Here is a 26,646-nt window from a genome sequence, read left to right on the forward strand (position 1 = left end):
CCAGTCAATAACATATGTTTCTCTCTTCTTTTATACCCTCCAAGGATGACCCCTGTTTTCTGATGCACTTTGACAAGGTGCGTGTAGTGACTGCCATTACCTGCTCTGCCAAATACGCCATGGTGCGTACCCTGGTTGTCCTCAGTGACCAGTACTGTCAGAGACAATTCAAGTTGAAGAACTTTGACTTGGCTTACATCAAACCTACGTGCAACTACACTAACAGAGGTGACTGTGTTGTCCTCATGCAGTTCTGCTTCTATGCATTCAACCTAGTTTGTCTGTCCATGTGCCCTGTCCCTATGGACTAAATGCTGTATAGCCAAATGATTGTACTTTGTCTGTGTGTCTGTGTGTGTGTGTGTGTGTGTGTGTGTGTGTGTGTGTGTGTGTGTGTGTGTGTGTGTGTGTGTGTGTGTGTGTGTGTGTGTGTGTGTGTGTGTGTGTGTGTGTGTGTGTGTGTGTGTGTGTGTGCGCGCACGCGCGTCGGCTGTACTTTTGACTTTTGATTACAGGAGGAAGCCTTCCTTAGAGGAAGCCTTCCTAACCAAAGTGCTAAAATATCATCAGCTAGAGCAGACCATCTCTCAGCTAAGCTACAAATGTTAACTTTTGTTTTTTTTATCTTTGGTAGCCTAGGGCACGTGCACAAGTTGGTTGTGAGGGGCCTTCAAATGGCCGGCCTCTCCAAAAGGAGGGCCAAACAATAATAGCAAGGTACTGCTCAATATCAGCTATTATAGGAAGCTGCTCAATTTGGAGGAGGCGTTGTTTCCTTTACCCATGATTGTTGTCTGCTGTGTTTGACAAGTATGTAACAATGTTCTGCCTTATATGCACTTTGTAACTAGCTGTTTTCCCATTATCTGACTGCACTCGCAGTGTTTATGTCCTTTGTACAAGGCATTCCTGTACTTCCGTTTATGTGGACATAAATAAATATTTCAAATGTGTGTGTGAATGTACTTATTTTTTTGTCTTTTTTGATCTATACATGTACATGTAGGCTGTGTGTGTGTGTGTGTGTTATAAACATGTAGTGAGTTAATGGATGGCATTTTATGGTGAACATATGTTTCTGATACATCAGTATATCAAGACACAGGGGCACAACTGAGAGAACTGATTAGCCCTGGTTGTTTTATTGAACAAAAATAATAGTGTAAGGCTGCATTACTCAGGTTCGTCTACAGGTGGCGACGAAACACTTGGCAACAGCGACATGCCATTTTAGTCGTCTAGAACACTGCCTGACGGAAAACAAAACAATATGTTTTAAAGTGCACGTTCATTACATAAAAATATCAATTTAATCATGCCGATATTTATATTATCAAACAAAGTTGTTATTAAATGTATTTTAAAACAATAACAATGGATTTTGTTCGGTTGCCCGCCAGCGTAAACATTGCGGAAGTGCGGCAGTTTGGCTGGCGCCAAAATTCAATTCAAAGAGAGAAGCGAAAGACCAGTTGTGTTGTTGCAGTCTGTGAATAAACACCACACAGTTAGTGCGTTTTACTTTTCATCGTTTTTAATACTTAAATACAATAAATAAATACGCATTGGATCTGGACACTGCAGAAGGACGCGGAGAAGATGCACATCAAGTCTATTATTATTGAAGGATTTAAGTCCTACGCCCAGAGGACGGAGATCAATGGGTTCGACCCGCTGTTCAACGCCATCACTGGACTGAACGGCAGCGGAAAGTCCAACATTCTGGACTCCATCTGCTTTCTGCTGGGCATCTCCAACCTCACACATGTAAGTGGATGACCAACTGAAAACCTAACTGTATCTTCGGACCCTCCGCTATAGAGCTCCGAGCTATCGTGGAGGTAGCCTTGGATCACGATACGGTCATCTGTCATGACCGTCTTGGATGATCTTCAAAATAGTGTTTGCGCTTTCTCCCTTTTTGGTCCGTACATCTACATAAACGTTCAGATTTGTGCTTACTTCATGGCCATGGATGTTACAATTATGTACGGGACCTCAGAAGTATCCGTATATTCCGTATTGTTCAATCAAAAGCATTATAATCCGATTGGTGGCCATTTTTCTCCGTATGCTTTCAACTACGCGACCCTATCGGTTCGGAGGTGTATTGCATTCTGATACATTATAACTCTATGAGAAAATGGCCACCGATCGGATTAAAATGCTTTTTATTGAACAATACCGAACATACGGGTACTTCCGAGGTTCCCGTACATTATTGTAACATCCGTGGCCATGGGGTCAGCTCTTAATATTTGAAATCTCATCGTTTAAGTAGATGTACGGACCAAAAATGGGGAGAGTGCAAACACCAGGTTGAAGTTCATCCATGACAAGTCATGATATGACAGTCATGTTTCAGGGCTAGTAGGTGAGGTTACAAACGGGGCTACTAGTAACCTTTGATTGAAACCCCTTTACAAATGGGGGTTTGACGTTATCTATCCAAAGCGGAATTTAAAATGTCTTTTGTGTCTTGTAATAACTTTTAAAAAAAGTACATTTTGTTAGCGGTGTTCTCTAACTTGATCTTGATGACCTCCTTAGGATCATGTTGTCATAATCTCTCTATTTTTTAATATATAATTATTTTTATCCCACGATTTTGCAACCCTTTTTCACCCAGTGCCAATAATCTCTCATTTGACAGGTCCGAGCATCAAACCTCCAGGATTTGGTCTACAAGAATGGACAGGCTGGCATCACCAAGGCCACAGTGTCCATCACATTTGACAACTCTAACAAAAGCCAAAGCCCCCTGGGGTTCGAGACTCATGATGAAATCACTGTTACCAGACAGGTTAGCAAAGCGTGTCCGTGCGTGTGTGCGTGCGTGCGTGCGTGTGTGCGTGCGTGCGTGCGTGCGTGCGTGTGTGTGTGTGTGTGTGTGTGTGTCGTGTATCGTTCGTGTATCATAGATTTGATATGACCAAATGTTCTTTCCTATCAAGGTGGTAATTGCTGGCCGAAACAAGTATCTCATCAATGGGGTCAATGCCAATAACACCAGGGTGCAGGACCTGTTCTGCTCTGTTGGCCTCAATGTCAACAATCCACACTTCCTCATTATGCAGGTCTGAATGTTTTCATAGTTATGGTAATTCATGTAATGTGACATTAACATTTTGTGCAGAGTTCATGCTTTTTCGATTTGGGAATCCTGTTGCCTGATTGCATCTCTGCATGTGTCCAACATTGATGCAGCATTTATATACTGTGTAGTCATACTTATGTTGCTTTGGCTCTTTCAGGGGAAGATCACCAAAGTCCTCAATATGAAGCCACAAGAGGTAACGTTTTATTTTAAATTAATTAACCACTTGAACCCTAGCATTCCTGTTCTGGAGGGAACATTTGCTGAAAATGTGACTGATGTACAAGCTCACAACTCAGTCAGCATGTAGATCGGCTATTTTTGTCTAAATTATTTGAGTATAGCCCATAAGAATACAGTCAACTAAGTATAGGGTTGTTCAAAAACATTCACCCACAATTAAATTCTCAGACTTGGTTCATTGTTGTCCCTCTGTGTCTGCTCACATGTATTGGCCTGTGTTTACAACCATTCTTTCCCAGATCCTTGCTATGATTGAAGAGGCAGCTGGCACCAGGATGTACGAGTGTAAGAAGATCAGCGCTCAGAAGACCATTGAGAAGAAAGAGGCAAAACTGAAGGAGATTCAGACCGTATGTTACATGTCCTATTCTCCCATATTATAGAAGACTGGCACTGCCATCACATAAAAGTTATTTAATTAAACGCAGCCAAATAATCCAAACAAACATACAAGGATATACATAGTAATGCAGTCTAAAGAATAGATGTAGTCTATGTTGCAACCTAATAATACTAGGATTATTTAGAATTCGAATACTAAATTACTTTGTGTCAACCATAAATGTGTCAAACAAACATTTAATGGCAAACACTTTTGTGTCTATTTTTTTGCCCTATTTTCCTTTAGATTTTGGATGAGGAAATTACTCCAACCATGCAGAAGCTGAAAGAGGTAAAAATAAGAAGAAATTGAACAATTTCACGCTCCTTAACAATGTAATAATTTTAACCATTTCAGGCTATTCATGTGTAAATTTATGTGCAGATTGTGTTTTTATACCCTCTTTTCATTTGATTCATGAACACTGTAAATATTCACATATTATAGTTTTGTAAACGGCCGGCCAGCTAGTATGAATAAACAAACCATAACCTTAATGTAAGCCACTAACCCAGTGAATAAATAAGATTAATTTCTTAGAATCCTGTTTTCCAACTTTTACTCTCATTATCATTACATTTTGGTTCATAACTTTGTACTACTCACAGCAACAACAACAAAACATTTCAACTCCACTTTGCTCTTCTCTCCATCTGCAGGAGCGCTCATCATACCTGGAGTACCAGAAGCTGATTCGTGAGATCGAGCACCTGTCACGGCTTTATGTGGCCTGGCTGTTTGTCTGCGCAGAGGAGACCAAGCTGAAGTCAGCTGAGGACCTGAAGGGGTTCCAAGACACAATTTCTCAGATGCAGGCCAGGATGACTGAAAATGAGCAGAAAGTCCAGGAGCTCTCTGCCCAGATCCAGGAGCTGCAGAAGAAAAGGGACCAGGTCTGCATAGACAGATAGAAATTGTGGCATTTTGTACAGTGTTGTTTTGTTGTGGTAGGCATGTTTTTTTTCTTGGAATATGGTGGTTCATCAAGGACAGGAGACATATTTAACATGTTAGTTGCTGTTGAATGGTGATGGACCATATTCATGGTCGGCATTTTGCCTCTTAGTTTATACTCTGGGTTTGGGCTGGACTATATGACTTCAAATCAATATCATGATTTATTTCAAACGTGCCTCGATTACGATTAATGAATGATTGATTATATAAAAAAGTTAAAATGGCAGATGTGTAAGTTGCAACGGGTTGCGACGCTACCAATTATGAGCTTGTATGTTGGATTTTTTTTCACTGTGTGTACGTCACAATGAAGTATATAATACAGGTTTAAGTGGTTAATTGATTTAGTTATAAAAAAAATGATTTGTTGATATATATATAAGAGGGAAAAAGAAGGAGGAAAAACCCTGCTTCTTGATTATTCAATTAACCTACATGAGCAAGATTAAGTCGGTTATAGGTTCTAAATATTGGTTTTTTTCATATTTTTTCGGATAATTTCCCAGCAATGGGCTGTGAAAAAGCCAGTCCTGGAAAACCCTTGACATGTTTTTGTGTGCCGACTTCCCTCTCTGTAGGAGGTGGGTGGATCCTTGAAGGCCCTGGAGGCCACGCTGGCTGATGTACAGCGGCAGGATGCCAAGGCTCAGAGCACCCTGGACCTGAAGAAGAAGTCCCTCAAGGATGAGGCCAAGAAGAAGAATGAGCTTGTCAAGAGCATGGAGGAGGTATGGGAACCAAACTGTTTTATTATCTGTGTCTGATTATAAAATATATATTTGGTTTGCCTTCGTGCTGACAAAAGTGATTGTGAATTAACCCATTTAAGACCTGAAGCCGATTCTACAAATGTCTTCTATCCCAACAGTTTTCTGAAAAATGTATGTTTCTATATCCGTGGTGCTCAAACTTTTTCAGGTCAAGGACCCCCAAAATGATATGTATTTGGCCGCTGACCCCCATCTCAAAATGTTTTGTTCCAGGGACCCCCCAGAAGCAAAGATTTGAGTTAAAAATGTTTGCTTTAAAATAATATATATATTCACATGTTTTTTTTTTTGTCTCCATTTTCAGGACAAGAAGATGCTGGTGGTAAAGGAAAAGGAGGTTTCTAAGCACACAGAGAAGCTCCAGACTATAGAGGAGGAGGGCCGGCAGAACGGTGCAGACTTGGAAGCAGCGGAGCAGCACTTCAGGGCTGTGTCAGCAGGTCTCTCCACCAATGAGGACGGAGAAGAGGACACGCTGTCAGGACAAATGATGACCTGCAAGAACGACATGAGCAAGGCCGATACTGAGGCCAAGCAGGTGAGGAATGGACCTGCATGTCCGCCCATGGATAATTATGATTTATTCATGTATTCTTTCCCCCCGGTGTCTGGGTTCTAGGCTGAATTCCTGATTAGGCAGATCTCTATATTTGGAAAGAATTTACCAGTCACTCTTGCCATGATAATTTTTAGGGGGTGAATATGCAGTTCAGCATGACGCCTCTGTTAACGCAGATTGTGCTTGCAAGACCAGTTACCAAGAAGTCATTAAATCATTGTTGATGGACTGTACAGATAAGTCATGATTTAGTACATTGCAACTGACTGGCCCAATTTGCCTTGCCTATCATTTGCAATGTAATTATTGCATCATGTAACTTGATATATTGTGCAGTGGCTGCAGGCCTATTGCTTCTTCTTTCTCTCTCTGCTTCTCCCTCTTACTGTTATCTTTCTTTCTTCTCTGTGCAGGCCCAAATGACACTGCAGCATGCCCAGGCTGAACTCAAGACCAAACAGGCAGAGGTGAAGAAGATGGACAGTGGCTATAAGAAGGACCAGGACAACTTCCAGGCTGTGAAGAGCAGCAGAGAGAAACTACAGGCTGAGCTTGCTAAACTCAACTACGAAGGTGTGTGTGTGCGTGTCTGTCTGTACACAGTGCGATCCGGTTGTAATCCTAAAAGTAACAGTTGTGTTGTAAAAAGAATGGTTTGTGCTCCGTGTCAATTTTAATTCCTGTCTGTCTGTGCACACAGATGGCAAGGAAGAGAGTTTGCAAGAGAAGAGGAGACAGCTGTCCAGAGAGGCGTCTAAATTTCGAGAGACCTATGAGCGCCTCATTGCCCGCTTCCCCAACCTGCGCTTTGACTACAGGTAAGGACTGTGTTTAATACCAAGGATTTTATTGTTGTGTTTTGGTTTTGGTCATAGAACTAACAATCATTTCAAAATTAATTGCTTTTGTGTTATTGACTCCAGATTCTACAGATTGGATAATATGATCTCTGTATAATATGACCCTTTTGAAAAGTTTTTTTTTATAAATTTTTATCCCGCGATTTTTGTAACACATTTTTTTCACCCGGTGCCAATTTCCTAAGTGATCCTGGGCACTACACCAGCCCTACACCAGTATTACACCTGTCACCCCACAGTAGGGAGGCCAGGGCCGAGCTCATGCTTCCTTCAGGCATGAGAGCCAACTGACCTTCTTGTCACCTGACAGGGGGGAGTTTCCCTGGTTGGACGTAGCGCGTGGAAGGAACACGTTATTCCAACCAGTTCCCTTCCCCTCCATCAGGCGCCCGGCTGTCATGGGGGAGGCGGTATACTGACCAGGATTACTACATGTTTTTGTGAGGGTATTAACTACCCTAGGAGACACGGGGAGAACATGCAAACTCCACACCTGTGACCCTTTTGAAAAGTTTAATGAACTTGTTTGCTCAATACCAGTACAACAACCTCTGTCCATACGATACCAATTCAATGCTCTCTTTTTAGCCCTGCTTGAGGCAGAGGATTATGGATGGCAAAATTCGTCTAAATGTCCAACACTGTGGTCCGAAACAACATAAGTTGAAAACTATTGGCAGAATTGACATGAAATATAGTTCCCTTGGTGGATGACGTTTTAGGTGAAGCAATGGCCTTACAGCTGGTGCCACCCTTAGGCAAATTCATTTTCTGTTTTTTAAAGGCAATTTATAGGTTTTTAAGTGATACTTTATTTTATCTAATTTAAAATATTTTTTACAATATGTGCAAGTCTTTAAGACACTATTCATTTTATTTTTAGCCCCACTAGTGAGAGCACAGGGCTAGTAAGGATAGTGTCGGTTATTTTCTTTCAGAACTGCCTCTAGACGCCGCTAACCAGGCTTTTAGACTTGGACTTAAACACAGCCTAACTGTGGTGGCTGACACTTCTCACATTGCATAATTGTGTTCTGCTGTTTTGCTGCTAGTTTGTAAGTGGATTTGTATTGGATTCCAACTTTTTCTCGGGACCCCAAATATCTAATCCAGTTTTTTTCTTGGGCCAAAATTGGTCTGATATCGAGTATTGTATCAACCTATCCCTAAAATGATCTAATCACCTCCAACTTATCCCTGACATGATCTCTCCTAATCACCTCCAACCTAACTATATTCTCACAGAAATGTCCAGTCATTTCTTTTCTTATTTAATGAATATGAAAAGGTAATCCAGTGCAGCAGCAGTGTCACTACTTTGCAGTTTGTTGGGTGGATAATCATTAACAGCATCATGGCATGTGCATGGCACGCATGTACAACATTACACCACCACATTAACAAAAAATAGACCTTTAAGGGAGTTTGAGGCTGAAGCATACTTTTAACCATTTATACCCCATTTTATACTTAAGCTACTCAAAAATAGCCAAAAAATAATCGAACAATGTCAGAACGCGTCTCATCATGCCATGTTGTGAGCTTGTAGATCTGCTACTTTTGAAGAATTTAGAAAATATTTGGAGAAGTTTAATATTTTTTGCCTATAATGACATGAATAGGAACACCAGGGCGGAGGTGGTTAACCAAGTGTCACTGCTCTCCTCTAGGGACCCGGAGCGCGACTGGGATCGCAGCAAAGTGAAGGGGCTGTTGGCTAAGCTGATCACAATCAAGGACGTCTCCTACGCTACTGGACTGGAGGTGGTCGCCGGAGGAAAACTTTACAACATAGTCGTCGACACAGAGGTATGAGGGTGCATGCCTTTATTACCTGAAAAAAATATTTTCTGGATTTCAGATTTAACTAGTACACCAATGATGAAGATGTGTCTTGAAGAAGAAGTTTGTGTTTCTGTTTGCCAGGTGACAGGAAAGAAACTGCTGGAGAAGGGTGAGCTGAAGCGAAGGTACACCATCATACCTCTCAACAAGATCTCTGCCAGGGCGCTCAATGCCAATGTGATCAACACTGCCAAGAGTCTGGTGAGAGACTGTAGTTTAATAGTTGAGCCCATCTAATCCTAATGGACACAGGGGCTTCAGAAATGGGATTGCCAATATCATTATTGCAAAGTAGTCATTGAGGACATTGATGCAGTATTCTCATCCCTCCATCTTCTTCACCGCTGTTCTTGCCTCTTTCTTTCCTTCCATTTTCTCTCCCTCATCACCTAGGTTGGAGAGCAAAATGTCCACACGGCTCTGTCCCTGGTGGGCTATGAAGAAGACCTTCGTAAGGCCATGGAATACGTGTTTGGCTCCGCACTGGTGTGTGACACGCTGGACAATGCCAAGAAAGTGGCTTTTGACAAGAGGGTCATGACCAAGACCGTGACCTTGGGAGGGGACATCTTTGACCCTCAGGGAACTCTCAGTGGAGGTGAGTGCTGATTGTCAAAGAACGGACTTTCCTCTGGACTATTTCAAAATAATACATTGTAATTTATTTAAAATCAAAGTTACGATGTGCTTCACTATAGTACAACAAAATGAGAGTCAAATACAAAAAGGATGCGGGGAATAATTGACTGCAACTCATTTAAAAGGAATTTTAAAATTAAAGTTACAAAGTGCTTTACTATAATATAACAAAATGAGAGTCAAATACAAAAAAGGATGGGGCGAGTAATTAAATCAAAAAGTAAAATGATAAAGGTAAAAGCATATAAATAATAAAATAGGCTTGACATTGAATTGATGAATCAAATCAATATTTTAACCAAATGCAGATCGGCTATTTTCGCCCACGCCACATTGTAGTACAAGTACAGACCAGGCTTAAATGGTTGAAAGCTATTTATAAGAATATGTTGCGAGCCTGATTGCCACATGCAGGCTGTTCTCTTCCACACATGCTACACATTTTACTCCCTACTTGCAGTGATTTCTCAACTTTTCTGGATCAGGGCCCCAGTTGAAATGTAATGGTTATTTTATCATTCAAATCTCACTAGCAATACCCTCGCGGCTTAATACAGGTTGTGAATCACGGTCTTATACACACTTTGCTCTTCCCCCCCACTCCCTCCTGCCCTGTAGGAGCCCGGTCCCAGTCAGCCTCGGTGTTGGCCAGCCTGCAGGAGCTGAAGGAGGTTCAGGAACGCCTGAACGAGAAGGAAACCGAGCTGCAGGACATCGATCGACAACTGGCCGGCCTGAAGGGAACCGCTGAGAAGTACGGGGGCACACACACACACATACAAATACACAAGTTAACCCATTAAGACCTGGAACTGTCTCATTTTTAGATTTGAGCTAAAAAGCATTATTTTACACTTTGGGCTATTCAAAAATAGCAGATATACAAGCTCGTAGCGCGGCACTCGGTGCCGCGCTACGAGCTTGTAGATCTGCTATTTTTGAAAATTCGTGAAAATGTGTGCAAATCTTTGAATATATATATTTTTAAAGCGAACATTTTTAACTCAAATCTTTGCTTCTTGGGGTCCCTGGAACAAAATATTTTGATGGGGGTCCGCGGCCAAATACATATAATTTTGGAAAAGATTGAGCACCACTGATATAGAAACAAACGTTTTTCACAACTGTTGAGATTTAGGAGACATGTAGAATCGGCTTCAGGTCATAATGGGTTAAAGGCTCACAGAATATACCTCATGTTAGTCCATTTTTCTAGGACCCACTACTATGTTATGAGGTTGTAACACTTGCTCAAAATACTGAGGTTGTAACACTTGCTCAAAATACTGAGGTTGTAACACTTGCTCAAAATACTGTTGGATTCCCACTGTTTGACAGACGCACAACTCAAACACCCCACTTTTCTTATCTTTGACCATAAACTTCCCTGTCATCCTTTTTGCCATCTTGCATCTCCTCCCATGGTTCCTTCTCTCTGCCTCCTCCCCTCCTCTGTCCCTCTGCTGTGGCTTGCTTTCTGCAGGTACCGTCAGCTGAAGCAGCAGTATGAGCTGAAGGTGGAGGAAGAACAGATCCTGCAGGCCAAGCTGCAGCAGAGCTCCTTCCACCAACAGCAGGAGGAGCTGGAGAGACTGCGCACGGCCATTGGTGAGGACACACACGCACGCTCATTACATGTATGGAAGCGCACATATAAACTTAACTGCTTGCTCACTAATATCTGACCTCGGATGTTTTCAGTACTAAACTGAAATTTACCCCAAAACAGGAATGCCGGGGTTAATGTGGTTAAAAGGGAAGAGCTAATAAACGTGTGCACAAATAATTTGAATGTTAACGGTGTGTTTCTTTTGGGTGTGTGTGTGCGTTTGTCCAGAGGTGAGCGAGGAGACTCTGCGCAGCACCAAGGACGTGCAGAAGCGAGCGGAGGAGAAGTACAAGGTGCTGGAGAACAAGATGAAGAACGCGGAGGCAGAGAGAGAGAAAGAGCTTAAAGCTGCTCAGCAGAAACTCAACGCAGCCAAGGCCAAAGCCGATGCTTTCAACAAGAAGCTCAAGGAGAAACGGCAGGTACGCAGATTCCTGGTGTCTTCGTGTTGCCTGCCAGAGAGACCATGTCATTAAGTTGACTTCATGTTGTTCCCAAACATGGTGTGAGACAAGTCCAGGTGTGCCTTGGGATTTTGTGACAATCACACATATTGAATATATAGAAATATACAGAATAATTTTTTAATGTTGTATACTTTGTGCGTACTCATTTCAAAATGAGGCAAATTTCGTACCATAGAAAAGTTTTATTTGGGATTAGTAAATAAAAATGAACATTTACAGTGATGATAAGAGTGATAACACATGTTATAGAGGGCAGGCATATGTTGGACAGATATTAATACAGGTGTGTCTTGACAGTTTGACTTGCACTTTGGTGTGCCTTGGTCACGCAAAGTTTGAAAACCACTGGTCTAAAGCATAATGCTGTTTCTGCACACAGCTTAGTGTATGTTGAAGAATTATGTAGTAAACATTGGAGTAAAGCAGACCTATATTTTGATTTATGACGGGGTAAAAATGATAAATACTATTATTCCTCTCAGAATCTATATGCGATGCAATCCTAATTTCTTTATTTGGGGCAAAATACCTTCTGGATTGAGTCTTTTAAGAGTGGACAGGCCACAGTGCCATGCCTTACCAGTCTTCTATCATCTCATCCTGTCTTCTGTGTGGGCCCGTCCATGCATGTAGGAGTCTGAGGCGGTGGCCCTGGAGTTGGAGGAACTGCGAAAAGAGCAGGCTGGTTATGAGCAACAGATCCAGGCAGTGGATGACGCCACGAAAGCCATTCAGGAACAGATAGATAGTATGTCTACCACAGTGGCCCAGAACAAGGCAAGTTGGTGAACCCCTCACCCAACTAGTTTAGTTGGGTTAGGGAATGAAGATTTTGACTGTGATAGATGCAGTTTCTGTATGTTTTTGTGTGTTTTATGTGTCGTCCAGTAAGGTAAACCTTCCAGTGAATGTGGATTATATCATCGACTGAAAATGTCCTGTATTTTAAGTTTTCCACAAATCCCATTTCACTGTTCACTCCTTTGCTCCATAGGAGGCAGTGCGTAATGCTCAGGAGGAACTAGCCCAGCAGAAGGAGGTGATCATGACGAAGGACAAAGAAATCAAGGTAAGAACAATCTTATCATTCATTTTACAGCATTTCTTGTTGTGATCAAGATCCATAATCATTTTATTCTTTTCATTGGATTTTACAGTAGGCCCTTGATTTATTTTGATTTTTCTTCTTAGAGTATATTAATTATGTGATTTTTATGTATGATGCTGTCTTGTTCTTCACATGTTAATTGTACGATTTTATTGAATGTTCCAGGAAAAGAGCACAGAAGCCAATAAAATAAGGGAGCAGACCAACGATGCTCAGCTGAAGATCAAGGAGCTGGAACACAACATGAACAAACACCGCAAGGACAGCCAGGATGCTGTTGACAAGGTATGAGCCACGCTGAAAATTCAAGATCTGTAAATAATAAATCAGGCTTAGCATTTACTAGGGGCACCACTTGCGCTAACGGCTACATAAATGTCATATCATTATGTGGTTTTCATCATTTTGATTGGTTGGGTTCCATTCTTACTCTTTATCTCTGTCTCTCTCTCTCTCTCTGTCTCTCTGCTGGCCTGTTTTTTTTATTTCAGGTGACTCGTATGCTGAGGGAACATGACTGGATCCAGTTGGAGCGGCAGTACTTTGGCATGCCCAACACAGCCTACGACTTCAAGACCAACAACCCCCGAGAGGCCGGCCAGCGGCTGAAGAAACTGGAGGAGACTTCCGCCAAGCTGGAGAGGAACGTCAACAAGAGGGCTATGAACATGCTGAGCGAGACAGAGGAGAGGGTGGGTCGGTGTGCGTGTGCGTGTGCGTGTGCGTGTGCGTGTGCGTGTGTGTGTGTGCGTGTGCGTGTAGAATTTGAGAAATGGACATTGTGAGAACGATTTTCCTGGTTCCTCACAAGAGAAATGGTTTTTATGGTTACAAAAATAGTTTTGGATTTGTTTATGTTTAGGAAAACATTGGGGTTGGGATAAGGATTAGACATTTAGAGGTCAGGTTTAAAAGTTGGGGTTGCAGTATGTCTGATTTATATATGGGTTTCTAAACATAGCAGATCTACAAGCTCACAATGCATCGCAACACTTTGTGAGCTTGTAGATCTATTTTTGGCTTGAGGGTTAGAGTTAAAAATTCAATTTTTTTTAATGGCATTCATAAAACTGTGTGTCTCTGAGGCACTGTTAAAGGAGAATTTTGGACTAAAGTTTTCTTACCTTTTCTATGACGTTATGATATCTTAGGATGAATGGTACAGTAGAACATTTTCATAACTCCACCCCTAAGCCGCCACAGCTTGTGGTGCACGGATAGGCCTTAGGTTAGATCACATATTTTAATAGCTTTTTTTTTTTAATGTTTTGGTGAGATCTGACGTTCATAGTGACAGAACACTATGCAACCAAAAAAAAAAAAACAGAAGTCTCGCTAGACGAGATTGAAATCTCGAGATTTCAATCTCGTCTAGCGAGACTTCTGTTTTTTTTTTTTTTTTTTTTTTTTGGTTGCATAGTGTTCTGTCACTATGAACGTCAGATCTCACCATTTTTTTTTTTTTTTAAAGCTATTAAAATATGTGATCTAACCTAAGGCCTATCCGCGCACCTTTTAAGCTGTGGCGGCTTAGGGGTGGAGTTATGAAAATTTTAAGTCACATGACGATAACATGTGACACTTTCCTCCTCCAGTACAATGACCTGATGAAGAAGAAGAGGATAGTGGAGAATGACAAGTCAAAGATCCTTCAGACCATTGAGGAGTTGGATCAGAAGAAGAATGTGGCTCTCAATGTTGCCTGGCAGAAGGTGTGTCTTCATATGTCTCTCAATTAATAGATTGATTAATGTAATATATCAGTGCTGTCGGGTGGAAACCTTGTATGTATGATTACTTTTAGGAAATGGAAAAAAAAACTTGTGTTCAACCTATTAATTTAAGAAAAATACATAAATCCCACTACCTGCTCTCTGCAGGACATAAAAGGGTCTCTTCTCGACAGCGACGATATATTTATTCATTATCTCGCTTTCTTGAAAAGCTAAAGAGTATGTTTTGCTTATTTTTCTGCACAAAATATTTTGTGGGTACTGGGTCACAGGTGGATCACAACATTAAGGAATCCTTGGTGTAAAAAGACAAATAATGCCACCCTGTTGGTAAGGATGGCATGTACAGCTAAGACTTCATCTAATTGTCATATTTCCCTTTAGGTGAACAAGGACTTTGGCTCAATCTTCTCCACTCTGCTACCAGGGGCCAACGCCCGCCTGGCTCCTCCCCAGGGTTGTGGTGTCTTGGACGGTCTTGAGTTCAAGGTGGCCCTGGGTGACACGTGGAAGGAGAATCTCTCTGAGCTCAGTGGTGGACAGAGGTCAGTGAACACAAACCTACTGTATGTTAACCCATTCAATCCGCGAACGCACCTGTGTCATTTTAGCTAAAGCCATTATTTTATACTTTGGCTATTCAAAGATGGCAGATATACAAGCTCATAGCATGCCGCGCTATGAGCTTGTAGATTTGCAAAATCATGAAAATGTGTGCAAATCTTTGAATATACATATATTTTTCAAGCGAACATTTGTAACTCAAATCTTTGCTTCTGGGGGTCCCTGGAACAAAATATTTTGAGATGGGAGTCCACGACCAAATACATATAATTTTGGGGGACCTTGACATGAATACGTTTGAGAACCACTGATATTATAGTAACATACGATTTTCAGAAAACTGTTTTAGAAATGTAGGAGACATTTGTAGATGCGTTCCCGTATTGAATGGGTTAATTGATTAGTAATATTTTCTATACTATTCTTTTTTTGTTTGTTTTTATTAGGCATTTTATTTCTTCATATACTACTTTATTTATTAAGTTATTTTAGTTTGGTCATAACGGCATTGATGATTAATGACTTGCTAGCCTAGCACAGCATTTAAAGTAATTGGCTGCTATTTAATGAACATCAGTGGAGAACCTTGTTTTAAAAGAACGGTGTGGGTCAGGGTAGTGGAGCAGGGGAAAACTATCGGCCATGTTGGGGGGGAGAGGGAAGCCAGGTGGGGAGATCAATCTTTGTCACTGCACCTACTCTTATGGGCTGTCAGCGAGGAATGTTGAACGGGGGGGAGTACGACAGACATGTCTTCCCATTGGGGATTCTTCACTGGTAGGTGAGCCAGTACGGTAGAACAGCGATGGCAAGCAGCGGGAGAAATACATTTTCATAACGACTATATTGGGAGAAAAAAGGGGTAAAAATAATTAGGGTGAGAAAGAATGGTGTAACTTTATAGCTTGTGTGTGTGTGTTTGTGTTTCAGGTCCTTAGTGGCCCTGTCTCTGATCCTGGCCATGCTGTTGTTTAAGCCGGCTCCCATCTACATCCTAGATGAGGTGGATGCAGCCCTGGATCTCTCCCACACACAGAACATTGGACAGATGCTGCGCACACATTTCAGGCACTCCCAGGTATGTAAATGCATAGTAGCACATACGCACAGACAAACATTACTGTGCTAAAATGTTCTGAAGATACTTGGAATAAAGCATAAATATTAGGACCACACTTGAATTTGTCTTTTTGATGAAAAGTTTGTGGAGCTTACTGAATATGGAGTTAATACTGTGAAATATAAAAACTGTGGGAGTATACAGATTAAGCATGGCTTTCAAGCTGTTACAAAACAACCGAAGTATTCTTAATTAATTGTGTTTATACCTTTTTCTTATAGACTGCACGATTTGCACAATGCTTTTTCTTATTGCAACGTGTAACACACGTACAAGTTGTTGTCCCATCACTTGTAAACTTTAAGCATAAGGCCCACCACGGCTGCAACTATTGGTTATATTCTTAGTGATTATTCTATCGATATTTTTTTCGATTAATCGAGAAGCAGGTTTTTTTTATCTTCGATAAATCAACGGCAAAAGAAAATATATATATTTTTAATAAAATATTTTATTATTTTATACTTGGTTGTACAACAGTGTTGCAGAAGAATACCGAAAATATCCAATAAGTTAATCTACAAGCTCACAAGCTTGTAGATTGACTTATTTTCACTTGAACCGTGAATTATTTGATTTATTTTAGTAGTATTAACTGTTGCACCCCTAAATGTGTGTGTATATACGTCTCCCTCCAGTTTGTGGTGGTGTCGCTGAAGGATGGCATGTTCACCAACGCCAACGTTCTGTTCAAGACCAAGTTTGTTGACGGCATGTCAACAGTGTCGAGAACAGCCCTCAGCCAGAGCGACGCCGGCCTTGCTCAGAAAGGCCAGGACAAGGCTCGTTCTAAAGACAAGAGGAACAAGCAACTCATTGGAGTGATGTAGAGAAATGTTTAAGGAATATATTGGGATTGTAATGGCGCAATTGTATTATATTCGTCTTTTTATGTTGTTCCTTGTTTCTGTTTTTAACTTCAAGCTATTTTACAGTCTGTGACAACTAGTGTCATTTCAAATGTAAATTTCTATACAGTTATTTGTACTATTTTATCTTGCGTGTCTTTTTGTCTTTCACTCTTTATTTCAGCCTAATAAAGAACCTACATATATACTGTATTGGTGTATATGTTAAACTACATGTCTGGATTGGACTACTGTTCATTGAGGAATGTGAATATTATCATTGAAGATCTTGCGTTTGTGCCTGTCTTAGTGCACTCTGTGTGTGGCATTAAGCCTGATTTATACTTTGTCATACAACGGTGTTGCATGCTGAAGACGGCCCATCTACAAGCTCAATAATGCTGCTTTGAGTATTTGTAAACATTTCCATGCACACAATGTCACTGCAGCAAATATACCTGCAGGAAACTCCAGGGGACACAAACCTTTACCTTGTTTTATTGACCTACCGATCAACTCTGTACGGTTATAGTTTTAACCAATGCATTATGTACTGTAATGCTATTCTAACAATATGTTTTAATATCACCATTTATTGCTCATGTACAGTTATGACATTCAAATAATTAAACTAAAACCTCCATATCAGGGATCCTAGGACAGAATCATTTACAATGGGGTTCCATGGGCCAATTGAATTTGGTTTGGGGGTCCACTGTCCATGACATGATGAAGAATGAGAACCTCTAGAGGATGTTTACATGAGCAGCATTGGTCCTCCTCATTGGTCAGGATTTCATCTTCTGGGCGGCTCTCATTGAGGTTGAGGGGGGCTCTATGCTTTAAATGAACTGCCGTTTGGAACATGATAGGACTAACAATCCTGATTGTTCCAACTCCTTTTCTACCTTTTAGTCAAGTGTGTGTGTGTGTGTGTGTGTGTGTATATATATATATATATATATATATATATATATATATATATATATATATATATATATATATATATATATATATATATATATAGGTCTGAAGTGGGTCATAATAATAATCAAAATCTACAAAGTAAATGGTAACTAAAGTTTTCAAATAATTATAGTAGAGTAAAAGTACAATATTTGCCCCTGAGATGTAGTGGAGTAGACGTAAAAGTATTGAAAATTGGAAATACTTGAGTAAAGTAAAAAATATGCCAAAATTGTACTCAAGTACAGTACTTGAGTAAATGTACTTAGTTACTTTACACCATTGCCCATTCCTAAATTAACCAGGGTTTAATTACTGCTAAAGCAGAAGGTAATGTGTGCGACACTGCCACCTCCTGTCCATAATTATTTACTACAATAATTAACTACCTAATTCCAACCTGGATAAGCCAAAAATCTGATTTGGGCTGCCAGTGTGAACATAGCACATACAGTAGGCCAGGTGGAAGGGAGAAGACTGTGGCCACATGTATCATCCTCTCCCTTGCCCGCAAGCAGCTTCAATTACCACCATTTAGAAAAACTATTTCATCAGGCATTTAAAATGGAGGATGGGAGCCTCATTACTGTACGTTATGATTTCACCAGACAAACTTCTATCTCTCTATATATCTATTTCACAACATATTTAACCATTAGCAACTTGGCCTAAAATAGATCATATAATTCGGTATTATTTGGAACATAGATTCAGTGAATATAGTCCCACTCCACTCTGTAAAATGTTTCATTGCCTTTTTGAAAGAACATTTAAGTTCAGAAGAGTAACCTTCAACAATTAACAATTAACCAGCCTGCCAGATAACCCAGGAACTGCTGAAGATCAGTCAGTTAAAATGGAACATCTTTGAAATTTCTTATAATTATTTGTAGGCATTTCTTTTTGCAATATTTTGATTCAAACCGTATTCAAATATGGTCTATTCTTGAGCCACCAGGCACCCTGGTCTATGCCTATTTGATAACATTCTGTCTCTTTTGCTATTGTAAATGTCTGGCCATGTTAGATGTAACACAATGATCTGTTATATTTTAGCTCATTTCATTATACTGTAGTTTATGAATTATCTTTCAAATATATTCACCATGTCTGTTCATGCTTGTGACCAAAAATGTTTGCTTCTCAACAAGAATATAGATTTTAACAATGACGAGCCAATTTCAAGGAGTAATCATTGATCCCAGGTCAGATTAAAATGTTTAGATGGTATTCCCACAAGCCTGGTCCCTGCTAAGCATGGTCAAACCGGGATGACCAGAGCATGGTCCTTGTCATTCTGTTTTACCCAAAACAATTCAGTAGTTGCTTTTTTGCACTCTGTCAGACACATTTTATGCTGGAGTATACCTATGTTGAATTCTGAGTTGTTTTTAGTTGGCAAAGGCTTTGAACAACACAACCCTCTTCAATAAAACCATTACCTGTGGGATAAGGCCTCCTCTATCGACATAACATAAGTGCAACTGACAGTGTTCTCAAATGGAGGCCACCAAAATAATGAAAAGAATGGGAGCGCTGTGAGGACACTTGAAACTTGCTACAAAGCTGTACTGTATGTATGGATATTTTGCTATGATGTAAATTCCAATCTCATTACCTTATTAAAGAGCGCACCTCTTAACATTGTTATACAGTTAAAAATGATTATAATAATTTCTGATTTCTAAATGGAAACTCACATTGCAAAAGCTTTGTGAGCTTGTAGATAAGCAAATATTGCCCATTTTCTCATCAAAAGATTTTTTTATAAATAGTATAACTATTAGCGAAATAAATGAAAAAAAAGTTAATTTCACACAATAATTTATTTACAATACATTTACAAAAAATATTTGCAAAGTATCAACAGTAATTAATAACATGTACAAAAAAATATTTACAAAGTATCAACAGTAATCAACAGTAATCAGTAATAATATGTACAAACTGGCACTGAGGCAGTCAAGGCCAACATGACTAATGTCTTGTGTCTCCACTGGGAGGCGTGACGAGAGGCGGACCATACAGCTCAGCCATCACGTCCTTCCACTGAAAGGCAAGTACCGGGAGCTTATGAGGAACGGGTGGCTCGGTGGGTCTCTCATGTGTCTCTCTTTCAAACTCTTGGACCTGTGGGTGTAAAAAAAAAAGGGGGGTTAGTGTCTTTCAAAGATCTGAAATCTTATTGATTGATTGAATACTTTATTAACAGTTTGCTAAATAGTACAGTGGTACGATTATACAATTATGCTAAAAAGGATAACACAACATTTGTGGTACTAGTATGTATTCAATCAACTAGACATAAAGATATACAATTAACATCCAAGAAATCATCAACATTAGTAGTAATAAAAGTGTATGTACAGAAAACAATTGGCGGGGGGGGTCCCTTGAGGGGATCCCTTGAGTATCTTGTAGACCAGGCCATTGCAAGTTTCTGTACTCTGTCCTCTACCCTGAGCCGTCCCACCCTAGCATAATGAGCAGGGGTTAGGTAAGTCCTAGGTGTGAGGTTAAGTAGTAACCTGATCAGTTTGTTTTGAGAGGTCTGGAGTTTTGCTTTTAACGCCTTTGTGGTGCTAGAGTACCATGAGGTGCATGCATAGTCAAAATGACATTGTATTAGTGCTCCAGCTAGTGTCCTCAGTGTATTCCTACTGACCAACGAGGAGATCCTGCCCAAAAATCTTGTTCTTTGGTTGACTTTCTTGATTACCTTCGTTGCCATTTTTTCACTGGTGTTAAGAAGCTGTTATCCTATTTTGTTTGCATAAGTTTTGTTTACACACCTACATATACTTAGACAGTATATGCAATCATGCCAATCTAACAAACAGTTAGTTTGTTATGCCTGACTTTCTAATAAACATATTAATGAAACACACCTGAAATACCCGCACTTCATTGGAAAATGTGACTCGCCGCACATTCCTTGACTTGGACTTGGACTTGATCGCAAGGTTAGACTTCCTCAGGATGGGTCGGGTCACTCTGGTGGCTCTCTCCAGGGAGTCATAGCCCTCATCTTTGTGATCCTCTGGCGCCGAGGCTTTTACCTCAACCTGGCAGAACAGAATAGTATTAACAATTAATTAATATTTATTTCAGATTTACTACAATATTTATTTTAATATAGAGCCGGTGGTAACAAAGATAAGGTCACAAAAAATATATTTTTATCAAAGAGCTGGAGAGACGGAGAAACCCCAGTTACTGAACCGACACTATAGCGATGATTACTACTTGGACTTTTTCATTGAAAAAAACGTAAACATCACTTACACTATCTTTAATAGGCATATCAACAATATGATGTAACTTCAAATATATGGTGAGATATCTTCAGTAGTTGCTCCGTTGATTAGAAATTGATAGTCCAAAATAGTCTCCCTATTGACTTACATTGCTCAGTTGAAACAGTTTAAGAACATAAACAAATGCTAACAAAGTGGATTCTGCCAACATAGAACAAAACCTGACACTGCATTATTTTTTTTAATACAAATGTCAACTTTGTGTTGATTTAGATATTCTAAGATCCGAATCGGATCCAATCAGATCTAATTCCTAATTAAAATTGTAGAATAAATCGATGCAGTGTCAAGTTTTGTAATGTTACATACTGTCATAATCCACTTTGTGTTTGTTTGTATGCTAAGAGTGACTTTACAACCCGTTTCATCATGCAATGTAAGTCAATGGTGAGAACATTTTTAATGATCATATTTTTTTATCAACAGAGCAACTCAAAGTGTAATTCTGCTTTGTGTGAAGCATTGTAGTAAATATATGTATGAACAAATTACAGTCATGGTAAATCCTCATAAAATTCCATGAAACACTTACCTCAGCAAAGGTGCTCAAGGACTTGGGCTTGGACACTGTGGCTCCTGTAGCAGCACTGGCGGTCACTATGTGGACCAGGGTGCTTTGGAGTGGTACAGCTCCCTTCAACTGCAAATCAACCTGGAAATTAAACAGAATATTGTTATTATTTCATATTTTTTCCAGATTAACCTGATTCAGGACCATATATATTTTAATAATAATAAGTACTTTTTTTTGCCAGTTTTAAATAGGGGTAACAGTTTAAAAGATATGGTTACCATTACCAAGATACACACAAATAATACTCACAGATTATTATAATTGCAGTGTACTATACATGTGTTGTCGTCGTCCCTAAGTGCTTGTAGCATTATTGAGTTGAATATGCTTACATTAATAAAGGGCCTATATTAGTTCAGTAATTCTCAACCTTTTTAATCTAATAGGAGCTCCAGTTTGATATACTGTACATCAGGCCATGGAGCCCGCGTTCAATCTACACTTTTAAGTCCCCAGTATCAATGTAACTCTGAGAGAGTAGACACTAATGGAACCAAATGGACCAGTAACGGTCCATTTGGTGACATTTGTACACTCAGCGTAACAGACCCGTTACATACAGTACAGTCCAGTCTATTATTCCAAATCAAAACGTGAATGTAGTCCTACTGTACTGTTACTGTACACGGATAGACGTTAGACAGTCTGGTCTGTTTTCAAATCAAAACAACTAGCTACTGCAGTGGTTGTCAAAGTGGTGGAAAGTAGTGGTAGAAAAAGAATTCACATTTTATCAAGTAAAAGTATCAATACTGCAATGTAGAAATACTCTGTCACAAGTAAAAGTCCGGAATTCAATTTACTTAGAAGCACCAAAAGTAGAAAGTACTCATTATGCAGAATGTCCCATTTCACACGTTTTCAAATGTATAAATTGTATAAAAATCTTTTGAAAATAGCAGATCTACAAGCTCACAATGCCTGGCATCCTGACTCATTGTGAGCTTGTAACGGCTATTTTCAAACGGCCAAAATGTGCATAAGGCTGAAGTGGTTAATGTATGTTTTGTAATAATAATCACAACCTACAAGGTAACTACTAACTCAATCTATTTCCTAATTCAAATTGTAGAATAAATCGATGCAGTGTCAAGTTTTGTAATGTTACATACTGTCATAATCCACTTTGTGTTTGTTTGTATGCTAAGAGTGACTTTACAACCTGTTTCATCGTGCAATGTAAGTCAATGGTGAGAATATTTTTAATTATCATATTTTTTAATCAACAGAGCAACTCAAAGTGTAATTCTGCTTTGTGTGAAGCATTGTAGTAAATATATGTATGAAGAAATTACATTCATGGTAAATCCTCATAAAATTCCATGAAACACTTACCTCAGCAAAGGTGCTCAAGGACTTGGGCTCCACTGTGGCTCCTGTAGCAGCACTGGCGGTCACTATGTGGAACAGGGTGCTTTGGAGTGGTACAGCGCCCTTCAACTGCAAATCAACCTGGAAATTAAACAGAATATTGTTATTATTTCATATTTTTTCCAGATTAACCTGATTCAGGACCATATTTATTTTAATAATAATAAGTACTTTTTTTTGCCAGTTTTAAATATGGGTAACAGTTAAAAAGATTTGGTTACCATTACCAAGATACACACAAATAGTACTCACGGATTATTATAATTGCAGTGTACTATACATGTGTTGTCGTCGTCCCTAGTGCTTGTAGCATTATTGAGTTGAATATGCTTACATTATTTAAGGGCCTATATTAGTTCAGTAATTCTCAACCTTTTTAATTTAATAGGAGCTCCAGTTTGATATACTGTACATCAGGCCATGGAGCCCGCGTTCAATCTACACTATTTAAGTCCCCAGTATCAATGTAACTCTGAGAGAGTAGACACTAATGGAACCAAATGGACCAGTAACGGTCCATTTGGTGACATTTGTACACGCAGCGTAACAGACCCGTTACATACAGTCCAGTGACAGTCTATTATTCCAAATCAAAACGTGAATGTAGTCCTACTGTACTGTTACTGTACACGGATAGACGTTAGACAGTCCGGTCTGTTTTCAAATCAAAACAACTAGCTACTGCAGTGGTAGTCAAAGTGGTGGAAAGTAGTGGTAGAAAAAGTATTTACATTCACATTTTATCAAGTAAAAGTATCAATACTGCAATGTAGAAATACTCTGTCACAAGTAAAAGTCCGGAATTCAATTTACTTAGAAGCACCAAAAGTAGAAAGTAGTCATTGTGCAGAATGTCCCATTTCACACGTTTTCAAATGTATAAATTGTATAAAAATCTTTTGAAAATAGCAGATCTACAAGCTCACAACGCCTGGCATCCTGACTCATTGTGAGCTTGTAACGGCTATTTTCAAACGGCCAAAATGTGCATAAGGCTGAAGTGGTTAATGTATGTTTTGTAATAATAATCACAACCTACAAAGTAACTACTAACTCAAGTTTTCAAATAATTGCAGTGGAGTAAAAGTTCACCATTTGCTTCTGAAGATGTAGTGGAGTAGAAGTAAAAGTACTGAAAACTAGAAATACTCCAATAAAGTAAAAAATACCTACAGTACTTGAGTACATTTACATCGTCTCTTCGCACCACTGGCTACATGACATGCCGTCAATGCAAGTTCAAATTATATTCCAACGAACTAAAGTAGAACTAAAATACAAAAACATTCTGAAGCTCTGTCCGTCTAGCTTTATGGAACCAGAAGTCCACAAAGAGCAACGTCTTTCTTTCTTTCTTGCCGCTTCCATATTTAAACTCAAACTGCTGTAGCACAAAGCTCCAAAATATGCACAAACATGGCGTCTCTAAAACGCATCATTATGTCAACGTCCTCATCCTGACACTGATGACACTTACCTGATCAAAGGGTTGAAGAAGGGAGTCTCTGGTCCGCGGGTTGAGGGTCTGTGGACCACGGTGATGGGGTCTCCGCCTGGAAATACATTGACCCATGATGAAAAAGCCGTTGACTTATGCTCTGTTGACTAGCTTGCTTTGGTAGTTCGGTCTCTCTCTCTCTCGTTGTCTCTCCGGTGCTTCTCTCTGCTTGTCTCTCCTACTCTACAACGACGGCACCTGCTCCGCTCGCACTTAAGCGCCACGGCGTTCAAAGCCCGGCCAATCGCGAGGCCGCTAGGTTGGAGTGGACCAATCAGAAGTAGGGAATGTGCGCGTGTTTAAAAGTCGCACCGGTGACGCAAAGTTACTGACCAATCAACGCCCACGTCAACCGACGACCAGCGACCAGCTCGCCCACGCAGCACGCTGCCTGTCACGTGACGCTGCCACGTGACCCTGCACTGGCGGTTGGTATCAGGTATGAAAAGACCCAGAGAGTAAAACTACTTGTTTTGATCAGAGTCGGGGCGTTTGATTTGATCATTACTTGTCAGATTTGACGTTTTTTTCTTGCAGCACTTTAATATCTTGTAATTCTTGTTGCTTTTTTTCAACCAGCTTCTTCAGCTGCAGCTTGGTGAATTTGATTGTTTTTCATAACGCTCGGGCCCCGCTTATAATAAGTGAACATGGCAACACTGCATTTCCTGGGTCAGCGGAAATGCAGCGTTGCCATGTCTGCCTATTATAAGTGACTCTGGGCGTACTTGTTCTGTAAAGTTGCTTGTAAATATTGGTAGTTGCGGGTTGCAGTTTTTTGGGCTTGTTTCTAAAGTGTAGTTAGTTATATGGGCGACGCGTTGTGAGCTTGTAGATTGGCTATTTTCAAATAGCCTATGTAAATTATATATTAGTTTAAAGGGTGAAGGGCTCGCTTCTTTTGGGGTTGTTTTCATAGACATTCTTGCTTGTTTCTCTCTCAAAACCTGGCAATACTGTCATCGTGTTCTTGTCAAAAGAACAGAGAGCTTGTAGATCTGTTACGTGTGTCCGGGCTGACGTGGGTAATGTATGTTTTGAAGTAAAACTAAAATTCTAAAGTATTTTCTAAAGTTTTTGAATAATTGTAGTGGAGTAGTAGAGAAGAAGTGCAAGTTTTGAAAATTGGAAATACTCAAGTAAAGTTTAAAAAAAAAATACCTGAAGGCTGACAGCTACTTGAGTAAATGTAGCAACTCGTTACTTTCCACCACTGATAAAACATCTCATAGTGGCTTGTTTTTATTTGAATGTAACAATCAATGCCGCCGTCATTCAATTCAGCCGCCATGTTTGTTGTGTGGGAAAAAAAGAGATCTACAAGCTGACAACCTGTAGCATCCCACAGGGTGGTTGTTAGCTTGTAGATCTGTTCTTTTTTTTAATGTTCAAACCAGAGTGGCGCAAACGACACCGTTTTAGTGTTGCCATGTCGGCTAATTATTATAAGCGACTTTGGGCTTCTTTTTCTGTAAAGTTAGTTGCGGGTTGTGTTGTTTTTGGGCTTGTTTCTAAAGTGTACTTGCTTATTTAGGCTTGCTTCCAAAAGTTTGTAATAATTATTTACAGTGGTTATCAAATATTTTCATGTCATAGTTTGGACCCCCAAATTCATATTTGTCCCTATAACTCCCATCTGAAAATGTTTTGTGCCAGGGAGCCTCAAAATTGTACTTAATTAGACTACAGTGGTCAGTGGGCCTATGTGAGTAAATGTACTTGGTTAGGATACAAGAAGAGTGGCCACTATAAAGGATGAGTGGGAATGTCAAATTTGTAAATTTTTCCAATATGTGAAAAAAATACAACTTTTCTCTCATCAGACCATACAGGAGCGGGTGTGCAATCAATCACAAAGTAGATTTATTAGCAGTCATTCAACTTTAGTAGTTATTATGCTGTAAATAATGCATCCTGCTCTGTGAGGAAGCTGAACTAGTCGCATCACCCCTACTCCACCACCGTAGTCTGATGTTGTATGTTTGGCCCCTCCAGCTGCTGAATACATCCCATGTGAGTACCAGTGATGTGTCAGGTCTCCACGCCAAGCTGGACAGGAAGAAAGAGGTGATGCTCAATTCTTTGTTTTCAGATGGATTTCTTCATATTTTTGTTTTTA

At 39.9% G+C, this 26,646-nt stretch overlaps 2 protein-coding genes across 2 annotated transcripts in view; both read left to right on the forward strand.

Annotated features, from left to right (window-relative positions):
* exoc1l (exocyst complex component 1 like) overlaps nt 1–311 on the forward strand; it is a gene marked incomplete at its 3' end in the record, with an annotated part of 3,867 nt that extends 3,556 nt beyond the window's left edge. Inside the window, exon 3 of the mRNA XM_080415042.1 lies at nt 45–311. Coding sequence (XP_080271168.1) covers nt 45–311 — 267 coding nt within the window. The remainder of the gene's footprint in view (nt 1–44) is intronic.
* A 1,136-nt stretch (nt 312–1,447) lies between these two features.
* smc2 (structural maintenance of chromosomes 2) lies at nt 1,448–17,007 on the forward strand. The gene is made up of 25 exons (XM_080445589.1): nt 1,448–1,767; nt 2,654–2,803; nt 2,955–3,077; nt 3,255–3,293; nt 3,580–3,690; nt 3,969–4,013; nt 4,382–4,615; nt 5,258–5,407; nt 5,754–5,987; nt 6,422–6,581; nt 6,709–6,826; nt 8,539–8,677; nt 8,795–8,914; nt 9,107–9,311; nt 9,971–10,106; nt 10,836–10,960; nt 11,190–11,383; nt 12,062–12,205; nt 12,423–12,497; nt 12,702–12,821; nt 13,028–13,228; nt 14,132–14,248; nt 14,654–14,814; nt 15,764–15,911; nt 16,592–17,007. Exons 1-25 carry the CDS (start codon nt 1,600–1,602, stop codon nt 16,781–16,783), a joined length of 3,609 nt encoding a protein of 1,202 aa, XP_080301715.1. The 5' UTR covers nt 1,448–1,599; the 3' UTR covers nt 16,784–17,007.
* Nucleotides 17,008–26,646: the final 9,639 nt, after the last annotated feature.

The sequence above is a fragment of the Gymnoscopelus braueri genome (assembly GCF_963280865.1).
Source record: "Gymnoscopelus braueri genome assembly, chromosome: 2".
Lineage (NCBI taxonomy): Eukaryota > Metazoa > Chordata > Actinopteri > Myctophiformes > Myctophidae > Gymnoscopelus > Gymnoscopelus braueri.